The 20445-nt window shown below is 29.8% G+C and overlaps 1 protein-coding gene across 4 annotated transcripts in view; it reads left to right on the forward strand.

Moving 5' to 3' along the window:
* Positions 1-12366, forward strand: part of Ac13E (Adenylyl cyclase 13E) — a 41194-nt gene extending 28828 nt beyond the window's left edge. Inside the window, exons 13-16 of one of the 4 annotated variants that reach the window (XM_014430456.3) lie at positions 877-1829; positions 3732-3849; positions 5444-5664; positions 9596-12366. In XM_014430456.3, coding sequence (XP_014285942.1) covers positions 877-1829; positions 3732-3849; positions 5444-5664; positions 9596-9875 — 1572 coding nt within the window. In that variant the 3' untranslated portion in view covers positions 9876-12366. Of the gene's footprint in view, positions 1-876; positions 1830-3731; positions 3850-5443; positions 5665-8142; positions 8186-9595 lie in introns of those variants that run through there. The other 3 variants (XM_014430455.3, XM_067048648.1, XR_010843760.1) reach the window with 3 other exon arrangements.
* Positions 12367-20445: the final 8079 nt, after the last annotated feature.

Consider the following 20445-nt stretch of genomic DNA (forward strand, 5'->3'; position numbering starts at 1 on the left):
AAATAAAATATTTGATCTTAAAATCAAAAACCTTTAGAAATTAAAATATTTCTTTAGATTCCATTTAATTATTATATCATTTTGTGAACAAATTAAAGATTTTTCAATGTAGTTCCTCAAGTACTTTTTAATGAGGTCTTAATTGCTGACCGTAGATTAATATGAGGAGATGGTGGTTTGGAGTGTGGTCAGCAAAAAATACTACAATAAACAAAAACGTATTTATTTGTTATTATATAACCTGGCATATTTGTTATAACATGACTTGGCATTTTGGTTATAACATAACCAAAAGGTTTTATGCCTTTAAATAAATAAAAAGTAAGAAATATTAGAAAAGAAAGGGAGACTTACATGGTTTGGCAGAGGATCTGCCTGAAGTGAATGGATCATAACTTGACTGCTAGAGAATGGGCGAAAATATATTGAACTAAGCAGAAACAGTTGCTAGCAACTATGAAAGACTATTGGGATAAGATTAATTGAGTAGAAGAAATGAAATTATATCAAAGATTTAAAGCATAAAATTACATAACTAATATGAAATTAATAACTATAAGAACAAAAGGTAAGAATATTGTCTTGAAATATATAGTTGGGATAAATAAAAGAGTGATAAAGTTGAGAAAATGAAAATGACCTGTAGAGGCATAGGTGATTGTAGAAATTACCCCTCGGTTTTCCTAACCTATTTAACAGGGTTTTAATGTTTAAGGTTGTTAGTATTTAAGCTGAAATATTGAATTAGTGAGAGTCAGCTGCATCTTAAGAACTAAGCATTAGAAGTAGTTTAAATTATATCTTATTTTGAAGTTAAATTATGCAATAGTTTATTTTTTGTGACTTTTCATTTTACTTTTTTTTTTTTTTTTTCAGGTATTTACATCAGTTGCCCTTTCATTATTCTTGTTTTTCCCTTTTAGTGTTTCTTGGATATCAGTACTATCTGTACTTTTGTTTATTCAACTATTTATTATCTTTTTATGTATTCGCTCTGCTGTTAAACCATTGTTTAAGTGTCTTCATCACTGCATGTATTGGTACAGGTGGCATTGTATTGGTGGAGCCTTGGTTTCCTTGCCTTTAATTGCGCTTTTAACCAACTTTCCCCAATCTGTAGAATCAGGCGAGTCTATTTTCAATTACACTTACTTATTGTTTGTGGCAATAATCCATTATTGCAATTTTACTCAGTTGAACTGTTGGATGAAGAGCTTCCTCGCAACTATTGGGTCAGTTATATATCTGATACTTATTACAATTACTATTTTACAAAATCCCTCAATTTTAGATTCAAAAAACCAGTTAATATTATCTGAAATTCATAATAATTCAGAATTTCTACCAGACTCAAAGCCTCAGTTTAATCTACCACAAATTGATGATCCAACTACTAATTCAAGGGAGAAAAGATTTGGTGATGTGACTTTTCTCACAGACTTAGATTATCTAAGTGAAAATGAAGATTTTCTTTCTTCCCCCTGTACCAATTGTTTTAATGATAGTGATCCTGACAGAAATAAACGTTTTGTTCTAGATAGAAATTCAACAGTAAAGTATGTTAATTTGACTGATTTCACTGATAATAATAATTTACTGTACTCGGAAGCATTCCTGATTGAAATATATATCGATATTTTTTTATTGATTTTACTTGTATGGTTTCTAAATCGTGAATTTGAGATAAGTTACCGCTTGAGTTTTCATGGAAATGAGGTGGCAGCTAATGATCAGAAAAAAGTGGCTGAAATGAAGGATTTGTCTGATTGGCTTCTGAATAACATTATACCTGGTTACGTAGCTGAGCATCTTAAAAGTACGACTAAAGGGTTTGTAGTTTTTCTTAAGTCTTTAAAATATAATAATAGTACTAAATTATACAAATACTGAAAAAAAGTACTCTAAAAAATATTTTGTTTTTCTTAATAATTTTCATTGTCAGTAGTAGAACAGTAATAAATACATTCAAAAAGATTAATATAACTTGTAAATATACATATTATATGAAATTACCAATTCAATATGTGTGTAGTATGTGTTCTATGTTTTGTTATTTTTTGTATCTATGCCTCAAATGATTTTAAGAACTTCACTCAAAGCTAGATTGTTTTATGAACAATATTTTAGTATTTTTATTTGCAGTATAATAAACAGATTTTATGTAGGCTTAAAAGTTAAATATTAGCTAGTGATTGTAAAAAAATTTTTAATATTTCTTTGAGTCCCACAGCTTAATTTAGCTTAGTTAGATTAATTTGAAAAATTTTATTTTTTATATAGGATGCAGCAGAGAAACTTCCCACACTTTGAAGGAGTGTGGTGAGAATAGGAATGTTTCAAAGCAGTAGGGAAGTGCTCATTAGTTTGTGAGAGTCCTCCAGTTTTTCATAGCCAACATGCTGTATGTGGTGAGCAACATAGGTTTGTTGTGACAATGTTTTTGTCAAATAACCATTCGATTATCGTGACTCTGAAGCCAACTCCTTGTATTTTTGACTGACTCGCAATGGATGACACCCAGATCGCAAAATGATCTTGTTATGGGTTGCCAACCTTAGGGGGTTTTAGGGATGCATTTTAGGTCCATATGGAGAATACATCAAATGATGTGATCTGAGGGCTGCTACATGCTTCTTAACTGAGCACTTGATTGTTTGGTAGGCACAGGCCTCCACATTTTGAGGTGTTATCACACTTGGAACACTTCTCCTTTGTCTTTGTGCTGTGTTGCCTATTCGGCAACCAATATCAAGATCATTTTGCAATCAGGTAGACATTCATTGCGAGTCAGTCGAAAATGTAAAATTGTAAGCTTGTTAATTCTCAATAATAGAACAGTTATTTGGCAAAAAATATTGTCACAACAAACCCATTTTTCTCATCTCTTATTGGCAACTAAACACTGAAGGACTCCTACAATGTAACTAGTCCCTTCTCACGCTTCTGAGACATTCCTACCTCCACTTCACTCCTTCAAAATGTTGGAGGCTTCTCTGATGCACCCTTTATTAATATGAAGTTATTAATTTCTGCAATCCCCATTATTTTTAACTTATTAATCTTATTCTGTGATTTTGGTGGTTGTTTGTTCAAATAATATTTGAAAAAAAACTGTAAATGATCTAAAATATTGTTTTGCTTGCTTTATTGAATTTTGGAGAAAACTATAGTAATTGAAACAGTAAGTAGTTCATTTAAATTTAAATCATATAATGAAGTTTTGGGTATTTATTCTGAATAAAATCTGTTGTGAATTGGTTATGATAAAAAACAACTAAATGAACAATTTTTGTTTTGTATTATTTAACATCCATCATTTTCAGATATTAAAATTATTGCATTGTATGATATATTATTTTGTACCCTGTAGTTAATAATATGGAATTGTTTAAATATTTTTTATTGCATTTAATAGCAATTTTTTTAAGTAATAGAATACTGTAAATTTACCATTCTTAAATGTACTATTATTTTTAATAGTTGATATTGTGTTTGACAAAATTAAAAGACTAGAGTCAAATGGTATTGAACTATGTGTTATTTTCATGATACATTTAGATTCAGCGTCCTGCTAAAATATTTAGAAAACTAATATAACCTCTAATTTGGTTTCTGATGAATTAATTCGTTTATTGAATAACTTTTTATAATTGCATTTATCCAAAGCTGTACTAATTAATTTAGAAAATAAAAATTACATTCTTTTATTTTTTATTTTAATTATATTTTAGGTATTCTGAAGATGTAAAAGATGCTGGAATATTATTTGCCAGCATTGTCAATTTCAGTGAACTTTATGATGAGTCATTTATGGAAGGAAGAGAATGCCTTAGAGTATTGAATGAACTGGTAATATATTAATTTTTTTAGTAAATATACTAACTTCAGCGCTATAGACCATTGAGGAATCAATTCCGTCCCTTGGTCCCCATTTCGTATTGTAGCTCACCAGTTCCTCGACTGTTCTTGTTATATTCCTACTTTACAACATTGCAAACCTCTCTGTCCACATTGGTTCCTGGCTCATTCTTCAGCCATGCCAAAAAAACCTTTTTTTTTTTTGTTTGTTAATTTAAAATTATTGAAATATTTTGTTTAGAATTTAGAATCCCGTTGAAGTTGGATATGACAATTATTATGCAGAAATGCAGGCTATTTGCTTCGCTATGGAAGCCACTATTGAAGCGATGACAACACTGTAATCTTCAGCAACTCCCAAGCCGATTACTGTTAACAGAAATTAACAACACCAGGTGTCGCAGGGTCACTCACTGAAGAAAAGTGCAGAGACATGGCTGCTATCATCAAGAAAACAGGAAGGGTTATAGCTCTGCAGTGGATACCAGGCCATGTTGGTATAAATGGTAATGAACTAGCTGACAAGTTGGCTAAGCTCAGTTGTGCAGAGAACCAGCCTGTTCAACCAATTTCCTACAGAACAGTTAAATCAGTTATAAGTTCTTATTGTAAGGACAGAACAAGCACTAGACACAAAGTTCAAGCGGAAGGAATAAAGTGGGAGAGCCTACTGCATAAAGATAAATGAATTCCTGGCAATCTTAGCAGAGCTTAGGGAATGGCTTGTTTTCGCCTAGTAACAGGACATGATCTGCTCCAAAAACACTCCCATCGATTTGGCATCGTAGATTCACCATGTCCTCTATGCAACATGGGAGACATGGATGGAGACCATCTTTTAACGTGCATTGGTCTAGAAGATATTCAGCAGAATGTGGACTAACTAAGAAGAAAAGTAAAATTGTATTGGACTGCGAGAGGAAAAATTGCCACTTCCTGTGGTGTAGGAAAAAAAAAAATTCAGACTTATGTTTTTTTTTCTGATTTTTTTTAACTATATGGTTTTGATTATTTTATCATTATTCCAGGCAAGTGTTCACTTTCCTAACTCAGTACCACCTATAAGGCACAAGAAAATGATTCACTTTGTCTTTAATAAATTATTAATGATAAACAATGTTCAACCAATTCAGAGGTTTAATACCATACCATTAACAATCTCTTAATAAAAAAATTTTGTCTAATTGGATGACAAAAAAATAAATATTAAGTTAAATGATTTTTTCACTATTTTATTTTGGAGGGAGAATCAGGATATTTTATCCAAGGCAGGAAAAAGTCTGAGAATTGGACTTCTATGGACACCCTACTTGGATTCCTTCACTATTTTATCACCTTAGCTTTATAATGACCTATCTCAACTGTGGTTTAAATACCCACTGCATGCATACTACTTCTAAATAAAATTCATTAAAAGATTTCTTGAGGTTAAAGTTGTTTTATTGGACAAAATAAGTATAATTCCTCGTTTGTCATCTAATAATGTCATGTGTTTGATATTGAATATATTTCATATATGCATTAGCTGAATTGTATTTGTAATTACATTGTTCACTGACAGGCATTTGTTATTTATTTTGTTTAGGTCAGTGATTTTGATGAACTCCTAAGTCAGCCAAGATTCAATATGGTAGAAAAAATAAAAACTATAGGGTCAACATTCATGGCAGCATCAGGGTTAAATCCTTCTCAAAGAAGAAGCGACAGTAATGAACATCTTTTCCAGCTGATGGAATTTGCATTTGCATTACAAGCAGCAATAAAGAATTTCAATGCTCATTTATTAGAATTTAATCTTATATTAAGGTATTTGTATTATTTAATTATTTTTTTAATGTTATAGGTATAATAGCTTCAATGAGTTTTTTCATAATGTTTATCCTAATGTAATAATTATATATTTTCTAATTATTATTAATTAATAATCATTACAGAATATATAAATATTAATCAAATACCTACATTTTAAAAAAGTAATAGGATTTCTTTTCAATATTTGTACTTTTAAACATTTAATTAATAGTTACCATTTCACTGCCTTATTGTTTAATGTTAAGAAGTGAGATTTCTTATATATCTATTGTTGTTTTTTTCCATTGTCAAGTCTTAAAACATGAGGATAAGAATTACCAGTTCAGAATAGAAATTATGTCACCTCACCCCACTCGTTGTTTTTAAGATGTTTCATTCACTGTTTTGTTGTGATTGTGATTTGAAATGAAAATCAGGCTTTATTTTTGAACAATTTTTCCTCCAAGGATAACAATTGGGAACAGTCTTTGTCTGGCTACATTAACGTATTTTGAAAATAACTAAATAAATCTATTACAATATAAAATAAAATATGAACAAAGATACATATTTATTCATGCTTATATTGCTTTTTTTTTTTTTATTCACAAGTTCACAGAAGTTTGATAGTCAAGGAGATGGATGTTGGTATGAGGACATTAGTTCCAAAATGGGGTAGCTCGGCCAGCAAAGGATTTTTCAAAGGAGGCAGATCAATGGGTAGGGATATAAAAATTTGTTAGGCTGAGATCTTGTGTTTAACAGGTGAATGGATAAACGTAAGGTGAGGTCAGTGATATTGGAATATATTTTGGTTATTAGGGTTTGAAATATAAATGTGCCAAGGAGGTTTTGTCTCCGGATACTGGGATAGAGCTAACTTTCCTCGGACGCTTAGTAGTGAATCTTATAAAGCAGTTCATTAGTCTTTTTTGTCTCACTTCCTGTTCTGTGTATAGTCCTCCATACACTAGGCATCCATAGTCGAGATGTGGAAGATTAAGGGAGGATACTGGAAGGTAACGGGTACTGAAAGGAAATGAATCACAGGATCTTAGGAGCTGTTTATTAAGGGACTAGTTTTTTGAGTTATTTGGGAATTGTAGCTATTCTTTGTTAAGTACTAATCAAAGATGACTCCTAGATTTTTTATGGTGTTTTGCAACTTGATTGGTATTTTGTTGATGTATAATGGATAGTCAGGAAGGGTTATGAGCTGATGAGAATGGCCTTGGTTCATTATGTTAGTAGGTGATTTGCGAAAGAATAGTCATTTATTAATTCATACCACAGGTAATACAAAACTCTATTATGTTGGGAGAAGTGTCCCGAAACTAATCTTTCTCTTCTTCATTCTCTCCTTCCGAATGTCTATATTAGGCAATAGCATTGGAAATGGAATTTGGTGATCTTTAGTTCTTCCTGATTGCTTTTGAGTTTTTTCTATGAAGATATTTTTCAGCCTGGATCTTACTCAATCATTTTTGAATAGTTTGCTTACCTGTAATATGTTAATTAGTCGACACAATAGCTCCATGATCATTAATGCCACTGTGGCCTATACTTTATCGTGTGTACTTAAGTTTGTTATGATTTGTTGTTAACTATCAACGCTCCATTGCATTTATTAATATTAAGAAAAATGTCTTCTGACTTTTTTCATATAAAATACAAATCTGGATCATCTATACAATAAAATTGTTATAAAATACACTTTTATATTCTATTCAAAGATGTTCTGGTTTGAATAATTTTTCTCTTCATTGGATACCATTAGATAATATAAGGTACAATTAAAACTTGAAATTTAGCTTGTCATGATACCACTTTTTGTCACCTTCTCTTAGTTTAAATACTCTTTCTGTTCGTTCCATTTTCTGTCTTCTAGATTAAATAAAATTTATTTATTTTTTCTGATCTCACATTGACGTGCAAATTATTGGTGTACCCTTTCTAACTTAAGTGAATAACTTGTACACCAATTAATAGTTCAAGAGATATTCATGAAATTCTATGCTATAGAGCAATATAGTCGCCTAAATTCATCATGGTGTAAGAAAAAAAATTAAAGCTTCTGATTATTCTATGAGTGCTAAACTTTTGTAACATCTTTTAAAGAAATTGTGATTTTTTTTCAAATATTGTTAAGATGTAAAAACAGTAGATTTGATAAAAAATGAACGTTCAATTTATATCATCTTTATTTTTTATCAATAGTTTAAAATATAATATTTAATAAAAAAAAAATTAATTACCCTTGAAGTACAGTGAGATAGAGAAGAGAAAAATCATTTGTAGAATACTCACAAAGAGATATAGTTACAGCAGTTAGAAGCAGAAAAAAACTAATTAAACTTTTTAAATAAATTGAGAAATGATTTACTACTTTTTTATTTTAATGTTTCATTTACCCGACAATCATTTGCAAAATATTTATCTTAAAAAGGTTTTTGTACTCAATATCATCAAATGAATTATCTTCTGTATTTTCAGATTATTGTTAATTCCAGTATTCATTTAAACGGTATGTATTTGTATTTTTTTGGGTTGACAGAGTATTGATTTGTTTTGTTTTCAGGACATTGACTAACATGCCGCTCCAAATAATTTTAATTTAATTACAATTTAAGTGCAGAATTATAGATTTTTAACTTTTTTTTTCTTTTGGTTAAATTAATCATAATGTTTTGTTTTGCTTTTAAAATTAATCGTATTGTGGTTTGAATATTGATTATTTTTTCCTGCTGATAGAAGTTATTCTGTTCAATTGTAAATACTGCCTTATCTATTACACTATAGTAAAATGCTCCATCCTATCATAGTATTATATGTTTTATGCTGTTATTTAATGCATAATCATGTAAATATTGAAGTGTAACTAATACTAGATGAAAGATAAGGAAAATAAAATAATTAAAGGGAAAAATAAGAATCTTAAAAAAATCTAATATAACATTGGAACTTACTATTACAAATGTTTGTAATACTGCAGGCTTACTCATAAGTCACTAGAAACAGTAATCTTAACTGCAATATGTGTTACCAACAGTTCTGCCAATTTACTTGACCAAAAAATACCCTCTTAGCACTTTGAAAATACCTGTTTTAACCGTCAAATACCCGCCACTTAACCCGTTAATGGAGAATCGTTATAACTGTAGCTGTATCATTGTCAAATTTTTGATTGTACTGTCGCATTTTTATCAGGTAAATAGGTCACATGAGTATCCCTGAACATCCCCAGCTAAATTTATTATCATTATCTATTTAAAATAAATAGGTAATGAAACCCTCAAAGAGATTAAATCAGTCAAGAGTGGTAAAAATGTCGAATGTCAAAAGTACCTATACAGGAGATCTAATTAAATTTTTAATGGTTTGCTGCATTTACATTTTTCCCAATTCCTTTTCACTTTACTATAAATAACTTTTTCGCCTAAAAATTTTAAGGAGGTGAAATATTAAAGATGTCACTTCATTAACAACACACCAATGCCATTAAGTAGATATACATCATTCCATTTCTCAGGATAGATATAAGGTTGGGTTTCGGGTTCTTTTCCTAATCAGGTTTTTTTTTTTTGTTTAAATTAAATTATTTTAGGTCTGAATCCCTATCTCAATTAAAATAAAGCCTTTGAGGAGTTTAGTTGATCTATTTAGTTTTTTTTCCTTTTTTGGGCAGCCAGGAGTAAAATAATATTGATTGGGTGTGTTTGTTTAAATGCCAGTGTATTTACAATCTCTTTAACTTCAATTAATATAGTGGCTAAAATATTTTTTTTTTTTTTACATTTAGTTTGTTGTTTTTTATTTTAATAGTACTTTAATCATTTAACTTAGATTACTTCTGAAGATTTTTTTTGGCAAGTGCCTTTAAATTAGAAAATGTTTTGTCAGTTTTTCTATTTGGTTGTGTTGTTAGAAAACAAATTCTAATTTGCAGAGTGGGTTTCAACTTCGGAGATGTTACAGCTGGAGTCATTGGAACTACAAAACTTCATTACGATATCTGGGGAGATGCTGTCAACATTGCTAGTCGAATGGACACTACTGGTGTCCCTAATCGAATTCAGGTGTCAGCAGCATGCGTGCAGGTCCTATCAGCTTGCTACAATTTCGAGAGGCGAGGAACAGTTTATGTGAAGGGGAAGGACAATATGGATGTTTATCTTGTTGTAGGTAGGAAAGAGGAATTAGACATATCTGATCCCAAGGAGTCATGAGATTATTTTTTATATTTATAGGCCTTAGAATATGTTTTAATTGAATCAATGTATTCAACAATTTTTAAAGTAAAGATTTTTCAGCACCTAGAATTTTAATGCTAATAATTAATGCTGCCAATTCACAATATGTTTTTATAAATTTGTGAGATTATATTTTATTTATATTTTTAAAATTAATATAAAGAAATAGTTCAGCATTTGAATGATTTATTTTTTAATTTGAATTGATTTACAATGTATGAAAAACGAATGTTGTTTTAAAAAAGTATGTTGTAAAAAGTATTGTTTTAAAAATTAAAAAAATTATTGTTAGAATAGGTGGAATTTATTTTATTTTTATTTTTACTATACTAACTTGATTTTAAGTATAAACTGCTTGTCATTAAATAAAATAAAAAATGTTCCCTTATAACTAAATTATTTATTATTCATTAATTAAATAAAGTATTATTTATTTTTTATTAATTAGTCTTTCCTCGAAGCATGTCATTTTACATAACAAATTAGATAAACATATTTCACTATTGCGGAAACTTATGGTATTACTTTGTTGACGGATAATAATAAATAACCAATGAATAGACCTTAGGTAATGTATCTTTTTGTTTTAAATAAATAACTCCATCTCTTTCCTAAATTTACATTGTTCTGAAATTTTATTATATTATTTTCCTAATCAAAATGATGTTTTATTTGGATTGATTTCATTTCCACATTGATTCAATTCATTTTATCACTAGTTATTTTAAAATTTATTTTGATTAAAATCTTGTGCCAGGTTAGTTTTAAATTTTTTTTTTTTTTTTTTAACAATTATGATTTAACATTATTTTTATTTTATTAATATTAGATTTTAATAAATACTTATCCTCAACGGCAAATAAATAATAAAAATAACTATATTATATTTCATGTTTCATTCGATTCTATTGGATATACCTGGCCAATCTGTATGATTTAAATGGCTCAGTGATATTAATCAAAGCAATAATATACTAGACATTGCATTATATTTTAATTTTTTTAAAAGTGTGAACTTCTAGGCAAATTTTGTAATTTTTCTAGTCAATTTTATGGGTAATTTTTCATTATCCATGTGTCAATAATTATTCCATTTAGTTAGAGAACATATAGTTTAATTAGGTCAATTAATCTTGTGTTAAATGGATTGGATGTATAATTTATTTAGAAGTTTTTTAATATTGTGAATAACATTACTGTCTTATGGCCTTTGAACTTACGGCCTTTATCAAAACTCCAAAATAAACTTAATTATAAATTTATATTGCGGTGAAGATAATAAATAGTTGATACTCATATTTTTTATGTTTAATTAGGCATGAGAAATGCGCACAATCTCATTCGTGATATATTTAAGTAAATATTTTGTCCTCTGTATTTATGTATTTGTAATTTATGTAATTACAGATTTGGAATTTTTGTCCTTACTAACTGTCATTTCTGGCTTATTCCATGTTTTATTTATATTATAACAATATATGAAGTTGTCTAAAAAACTTATTAAGACATCAAGTTATGATTAATAGTTGTGTTATTGATGTTTTAATCCTATAGTATATTATAGTAAGATAATTATAGTATTAGAATTATTAAATATTCCATAAACTAAATTTAAGAATTTTTTGTTCAACATTACAATGGAGGTAACATTCCATTAATTTTTTATTGTCCTGTGATTGGTTTATGGTTCAATTAAAATATTTTTGTGAAAATTCTGTTGAAATACATCTGATGCTGGCAGATATATATTGTGTGTTCGTATGAACATCAATCATTGTGGTCCAACATTTGGCATTATAAATAGTCGTGATTTAATATGTTATATATCTATATAACGAGTAGATGATAGCTGTTCTAAGTGCTTGATTATAGATATTAATAATTAGAATTAAACACCACTTATATTTAGACTTTCGAGGTTTTCCAAAGATTACAGTTTTATTTCTAAAATTGTTGTTTTGAAATAGATATTGTATGCTTGGTCGAAAGTGAAAATTATTTATATATTTTTTCCCCTTTGCATAAAGAATCAAGTGCCATATTCGCTTTTGATGTTTTAGAAAAAATTTCTAGAAAACTAAAAAAAAATAAAATGAATAATAATTAAATTACTGCTATTAAAACTCGCTAAGTTAAAAACTTGTATTGATCTGTATATGTACATATATTTTGTAAGTTCAGATGTGTGATAAGAAACTAATTGTTCTAAGAGTGCTCAAGAACGCATGATATATAAAAATAAATTGATGGATTTGATTCTTACGCTTTAGGCGTTACTCCAATTTTTTTTACGATATTTGTATCAATGCAAAAAGCTTTGTAAATTTTGATATTACTATTTCCAAGATGCTTTACTTCAAATGTGAGCTAGTATAATTGAAATATTTTTATATTAAACAATTAAATATTTTTCTTTCATTTCATTCCTGATTTTTATAAAAAATAAAAGTTTCAAATATTCCTAATAATTCTGTTATTTTTTCACCCTTTCCTTTATTATTTTATTACTTAGGTAGATTGAGTGAGCAGAGCCTCTGGCTAGACTAGTTCTTCTCTATCTCCCCACCCAAAGCCACTGTTGGCAGGATAAAAAAAAATAATTAGGGTTCTTTTTTTTAATTTATTTGGAATTACTGAGTAAACAATAATTTACACATACCATTCTTTGAACAAGGCTTAAAACAACAATTTTCTCTTCCAATTTTGTTTTACACTCTCATTTTTTTCTTCTTTGTTTATTTAAATGTATGCCAGATACATATGGTACAAAAATTAAATTTTTATTGGTAAAACTTGTAAATTAGTTGGTCAATTAAAAACTGACCTTAAATTGTGGGTAAAACAAAGTTTATTCGTCCTGGTCAATCAACAGGACCCCACAAATTTTTACAAGCAGAAAAATTATCGATAAAAATAAGCAAACCATGAAACAGCTAAGCCATAACACCTTTAAAAAATTGATAAGGAAAACTTTTTACTGAAAGCCCAAGCACTAAATGCATTTAATAAATTGAGGATAAGGGATCAAGAATGTGAGTTAATTTTGTATGGTTTTATTTAGGTAGACCATATAGAGTTCAGGGATTCTCATTCACAATCAGGAAATGAGCTGAGGATCTAGTGTTGTAGGTCAGGAGGATGTTGTGCCATTAAGGCTTTATTGGTTGTAGGACCACACTATATATTGAGTAATCCAGACTCAATTAAACTGGCGAATCTGGTCCAGGATTTCATCATATACACCCAAAATGACATAGCATACCTTGAATAGACTTTAGGAAATCCATCTTATCAAAATTAAAGTGTTCAAAAGTAGAAAAGTGGTAAATTTAAGACAGGTAACCTATCTCTTTGTAAACAACTGAGAAAGGAAACAAAAAAAGTAGAATGCATGTAGAAAAAAGTATTATTCTATCTCATCAGTAACAAAATGAGTAGTAAATTTAAAAAAAAAAGTTTTGATCAATGTTTAACCTACACAAAGTTTTGTCAAAAAATGTATTATATATTTTAAATTTTTATTGCATGAAAAGTTAATTAGTGCTAAAGTTTTAGTATTACTTACACCCTAACTCTCTACTAAGAGTTAAGCTCCTATTTTGGGTTCTTGCTTGGAGATCCCACTGTGAGTTATTTCCTTAAGGTTAGTTGTTATCTTGCCCTATTATACCGGTAATAAAATTAGTATATACTCTGAAATATAACCACTAACCACTAAAACAAGTTGAGAGAGCCTTAGAAAAGAATGAAAACTACGAGTTATCTCCAAGTGGACGATCTACTCTTTGATTTGAATTTTTTTAATTAAGCCCCATTCTCGTGATCACATGTTTGATTGATGAACAATCCTCGAGGATTTGGAAAGTGATTGTCATGTCATAATCAAAATGATAGAGATTGAAAACCATACTTGTGACATGATTTCAAAAGAATACTATGGTAGTTTTGGATGGACGTGTAAGTTTCTAATCAGGGTTTTGGTACGAAAGCCATTCCTTCACAATATATTTATTTCGCACCTTTCCTTGTGAATGCATCCCAAGTGAAAACATAATAACGATAGTGATATAAAAACAAAAATTAGGATTTTTTTAAAACGGAAATTCATATATTTTTATTCCAGGATTCATAGTGAAAAAAATAAGCGTGTTGTTGAATTGTTAAGAAATAACGTGGAAACTCCTGAAAAGGACACATCGGTATTAAAGACGGAGGAAAATTAATTGTGACCTAGAAGGACGAGTAGCGATTTCAGTACTCACTATTTTTTTAAAGAATCGTATTATTATGATTGACTTATAAGATCAGTCAGAAGCTATATTTTCAAATTATATAAAAATCATTACTTGTGAAACAAAAAATCCTGTCTAAAAAAATAAAATAGCTTTATTTAAAGTTCCATAAAACTAATTAACTAAAAGTAATAACACTATTTTTTTTTAATTTGTCATTAGTTCGACGCAAACCCCAAACTCCTGCTATTCTCTTAGCATAACACTCTGCTGCTCTTGGTCAAAATGAAAGGAAAAAACATACAGTTTAGAAGATTTGGGTACATGGGCCTACCAAGGAGGGGCAGATGTCCCCACCCCCTAGGAGTGAAAAAAGATAATTAACTTAATAAAAAAATTTTTTTTCAAGCAAATACTAATTTTAACTACTAAAAAGCACTGCGACAATTATATATAATGTGCTTAAAATCGTGGTTCCATTCTCCTTTCCCGTGCTGATATGTCACACCCTGATAATAGTTTATTATCAGCCATAGTTGGCTTGCTTCCCTGATTGACTATGACTTGCACCCCTGATGGACTATGGCTTGCCTCCCCCTAGTTTTGATCCTGGGTACGCCCTTGTTTGGGCAGTATTTATGCCATAGGTGTACTTAACTCGTTTAATAGCACAAATGGTCGTTGGTGGCAAAAAGTCAGTCAGATTAATTAATTTTACTAGTTCAAACGAGTATTATTTTAAATTAAATTGTTACACTAACAAGGATAGATACACACATGGGATCATCAATTCCAATGAAACTTTTTTAGGTAATAGTAGATTAAAAAATATTAGATTCCTGTCCGAGGGTCCTTGCTAATGCGCCTTAGTAGCCAAGAAAAAATATATTTTACATAATTTTAGACCTTCTTTATATTATCGTATTCCGGCTTTGGTCTGTATCTATATAATGGTTATTATACACCAATCGATTTTTTTTTTTTTTTTTGGATAGAATAAGGACCAAAGATTGTTTATTATATTAAGTGAGTTTAAGTGTCCAAATATTAAAAAAACCAAAAGTCGCTTCCTGTAAAGTAGATCAAAATAATTTTGTTTAGGAAAAATCAAAAGTTAGATTCGATTTTAGCGTCTAGTGAAACTCTTAAAGTAATTTTCATAAAAAAAAATCCAAAATTAATAATTTTTTAGCTTGATTTTTGGTGTATATTTTTTTCTTCAGTTGTCCTGAAGATCCAAATGAAAGTACAATTGTTGTAAAACTTAATTCCCACTCTGTCAGCCCAAATGAATATCTTTCAGTTTAGACGGCCCTAAACTGCCTTTGAATTATAGAAAAAAAAAATCATAATCGAAAATTGTGAGAACTTTTTTTTATCAATATGAAAATTCGTATCCATAGTTTTTTTGAGGGATGAAAAACGAATATCAACTTTATTTCCCAACTAATAACTATTTCGTATCACTTAGCTAGGGTTGTCGGTCAAAATTATTTCAATACTGTGTAGATATTATGATATTGTGTGGTTATAATATATCAATCGATTTGTTTTTGAACGTAGAATAACAAAATAATATAGTCAATTGTATTTATTGAGTTTAAAGTTATTGAAAACCAAAAGACACAAGACAGATTTGTTTTTAACGTTCTGAAACCTTTAAAAACGAGTGTTTTTGAGTTTTAGCCAAAAACAAAAATATTTTACCTGGCTTATTTGACAATGTGTAAGAGCACAGTATTCAAATAATCGGAAGAAAAAAATATATACTCCAAAAATAAAGCTCAAAAATTATTAATTTTTGATTTTTTATGAAAATTTGTGTTTAAGAGTTTCATGAAACGCTAAAATCGAATATAACTTTTGATTTTTCTTAAGGAAAATTGTTTTGGTCTACTTTACAGGAAGCTACTTTGGGTTTTTTTAAAATATTTCTACACTTAAACTCACTTAATACAATAAACAATCTTTGGTCCTTATTCTATTAAAAAAAACAACAAATCGATCGGTGTATAATAACCATTATATAGATGTAGAGCAAAGGCGGAATACGATAATATAAAGAAGGTTTATAATTATGTAAAATATATTTTTTCTTGGCTACTAAGGCGCATTAGCAAGGACCCTCGGACAGGTATATAATATTTTTCAATCTAGTATGATAACCAAATCCAACGTAACTATAACTGTTGTAAAGCTGAATTTCCGCTCTGTCAATCCTTATGAATATATTTTAGATTTTGAGCCCTTTTATGGGATAAAAAGTAGTTTCAAGTGAGAACATTTCTTAAACGTTTTATTCTATATCTCCGGTTATAATTTGTTTATGAAGGTACAGTTCGTACAATTTCTTGTAGTTTATACGGCCCTAAACTTCTCACAAGTATCGTAAAGGTTGATAACATCGTCCTGAAGTTATCCCAATTTTTATTATTTTAGAAAAAAAAAATCGAATAAAAGGTGAAAATTATGAGAAGAAAAATTATTTTTTATTTTATAGCAAGGCGAAAAAACTTTCTTTAAGAAAAACAAGTCAGATTCATTTTTAGCGTCTTCATATATTCTTCACTACGAATTAAAAAAAAATATTTTGTCTGGCCCATTTCCCTACTTTAGTCTGTTTGAATAGTACCCACATTAGCCAAGCTTCTACCTCTATTGCAAGTTATTACAATTTTTGTGATTTTAGGGAAAAAATCGGAGGCACCGGTAAGACGTACAATTGTGAGCAAAAAAAAAAAATTAGTTTTTCATTACTATGAAAATTCGTGTAGAGAAAGTTTTGAAAATGAATATGAACTTTATTTCTTAGTATAAAATATTTTGTCCCACTTTGCTAGGTTTGTCGGTCTACATTATTTTAATACTGTGGAGTATATATCTTTTCCTTCCGATTATTTTAATACTCTTATTCTGGCATTGTGAAGTATTATATCAGTCGATTTGTTTCCGGATGTAGAATTAAAAAAAATATATACTCCAAAAATTATTAATTTTGGATTTTTTTATGAAAATTTGTTTGAGAGTTTCACGAGACGCTAAAATCGAATCTAACTTTTGATTTTTCCTAAACAAAATTATTTTGATCTACTTAAAGTGGAAGCGACTTTTGTTTTTTTGTAATATTTGTTACACTTAAACTAATCTAATTCAATAAACAATCTTTGGCCCTTATTCTATCCAAAAAAACAAATAGATTGATGTATAATAACCATTATATAGATGCAGAGAAAAGGCGGAATACAGAATACAAAGAAGGTATAAAAGTATGTAAAATATTTTTTTTCTTAGCTACTAAGGCGCATTAGCAAGTACCCTCGGACGCGTGTCTAATATTTTTCGATCTAGTATCACCAAAAAAAGTTTCTTTTGAATCGGTGACCCACGCGTGTAATCTAACCTTCTAGGTTCTATTCTATAAAGTTATATTATAAGTAATTTTTCATCCATGGGTACAGTATATAATATTACATTACCTACTTAAAAAAATTCAGCTTATTGTTTTTTCTCACAATTGTTAATAAAATATATTTATATTTTCATATTTATTTCTAATGTATATAATATTCAAAGCAATCGTGTGGACATAATTTGACCAAATACAAAGGGCAGCTCTTAGATGAGATGCGATTGTTGGTGTCCTAAGTGGAAGGTAGGGAGGGAATGCATTCAAGGGTAAACGCTCAAGTGAAAAAGAACCCACTCGATGTCACTTTTATTAAGTATCTATGTTCTATGCTCTTGTCCTGCACAGATCATTATGGCTTAATGAGAATCTTGAAGTATTGATTGCTTGTCCACATCTCTTAAGGTATGTTTGCATCGACTATAACGTTGCTCGTGTTATTACCATTCTGGATGCATACAGTTTAGGCCGTCTTATAAAATGTTACTGGATTTTGTTATAGAATGCCATTAACATTATTATTTTTATTAAATAAATCAAATTGTATCCTTGTATAGTCTCAACACTTTTTATTACATCAATAGTCCAACGTTTCGCCCATTTTGGCCATCCTCAAGGACAATCTAAACATTTAACAGCTTATTATATATTCATTTGTAACAATAACGTTATCACTAATAATATAGCATACCTTCAATTATAAATTCTCACCTCACATCAAAATTTAAAAATTGTTTTGCAGGCTCTTCTGCCCAAGTCATTAATTATAAGTCAAACACCAGAAAATTGGCTAGTTTAAACAATAGAAAACGAGATGTTCACAACATTTTTGTCAGAAATAGCGATGTTAATAGCATTTTGCTATTAAACGGTGTAAAAAGTAGGCATGGAAAAATTAACAGCAATTTTATGAATAGTTTCTTGATTAAAATGTAATTGATAATGTATCGGTGTAAACACACCTTTAAAGGCAATGGAATGAAATGAAAGGCTTAGGATCCTGAGAGCTGGCTGAAGATGAGTGAGACTAGTCAAGCGATTCTGTCAAAGGTTTTGTGGGTCCCATTCAACCAAATGAGCCCAGCAAATGCCCCAATTCAGTAGGACGCTGTTAGGTCGTAGGTCATATGTAAAGGACTCGGCAGAATCAGAGGCACATTAAAGACTGGATTAGGAACTTTAAGTCCTCGGATTGTCAAGGCCAATACATAACAATTACACAAATTGAATCACTGTGGGGTTTACCCCGCTAGGAGAATTTAATAACCTGACTCGGAGAAGCATTAAGGTGTGGAGCTTGTAATCCGGTTACCCTAGGGATTACAGTTGGCGTCTGCCTCACTTAGCCCCTCCCGGCTTAGTTACTAGCTAAATACTTGGGATTTATCTTACGGCAATTTCTGTTTTATCGGAACTGTTCGTCTTGTTCTCAGCTGCTGTGACCGACTTTGTTTTGAAATTTTCAAACAGTTAGTTATGATATATGCAATTGACCTTTGACGACTAATTAGGTAGGCGTAACCAGATTTATTTTGTTTACCTTGTTTAATTTCCCAATCTTTTACGATTTTCATGCTCGTTCTCACAGTTAGGGTAAGCTGGATAGGAGGTGAATTTACAGGATGATTGGTGAGTTTTACAAGTATCTGCTGTAGGTTATTGCAGGACAGAATCTACACTCTATAAGATATTGGTCATAAGGTAGCCAGTCCTTCATTTATTCACTGTATGTCCTGATGAAAAGAGATATATTATATGAAAGAGAATAAATCCAGAGAAGGTGGAGTAAAATAATAAAACGATATACATTTCTAAAAAAAATGCCCTAGAGTTTTCTGAACCACTCTTATATTATCATTTACTAACTCTTCAGGAATCTCTGAGGGGGATTTTCGTTCTATTTTATTGAGTTTCTTGACATAAAAACGCCATCGAGAGATGTTACGTATAGACGTTACTTTCTAGTGTTTTTTTAAATCTTTATTGATTCAAATAATCTATTTAAGAGTATTACAACATATGATATGGTTATTACATTTTCACTATTAAAATATTTACAAGAAATAGTACATATATGAATCCACGACATTTGTCTAACGGTTATAATGGTTCACGTCTCCACAGCCTGGTTGCATCATGTTGGCTCATAACGGTCAAGCGGCAGCTTTAGCGGTTATCAACATAGTAGCAAGGTCGCTACATTACTCAAATTCTAGCTGATTAGTTTTCGCAGTTATTGATTAAAATCGTTAGAGCAAGTCGATATGCGGATTCAGTTTCACGCTTTCTCATTATAAACAAAAATGTGTCCGATTAAACATCTCCTGGAAAGACTGAACTGTGATCCCTGTGATAGTCCGCTCTTATGCCGAACCCTTATTGACTAAAACCATTAATACAATTTTAACTTTCTAACAATAAACTTCATCATAGCAATAAATATTCTTTCAGAGAATCCTTATCTTTGATATTTTATCACCTTCGAATTCCTCTCGTATCCAATCCAAAATCCTTAATGCTCCTTATTTTGTTACTAATAAAACCATCCATAAAGACCTAAATGTTCCTTATGTAACCGATCTAGCCCGAACCCGATATCATTCCTTCATTATAAACTCCCTAACCACCCAAACCCACTATTTTCTAACCTTGCTTCCTCTTCCATTCCTGGCAACCACCGAGGCGCCTGAAAAGAAGATGGCCACGTGACCTTATATTGTAAAATGTTTTTAGAGTTCTACTACTGAGTAATTTCTCTACATGCTGTATCATATCATTATCATTATGTCATTATGACCAAATTTACTTGTATTTTTTATACAGTTGTAAATATCAATAAATAAAATAAAATAATAAAAGATATTTTATCATGAAATAAATGTGAGAACATACATTTTCGTATGGAGAT

Source organism: Halyomorpha halys, unplaced genomic scaffold, assembly GCF_000696795.3.
Source record: "Halyomorpha halys isolate HHAL.00 unplaced genomic scaffold, Hhal_1.1 Scaffold892.1, whole genome shotgun sequence".
NCBI lineage: Eukaryota > Metazoa > Arthropoda > Insecta > Hemiptera > Pentatomidae > Halyomorpha > Halyomorpha halys.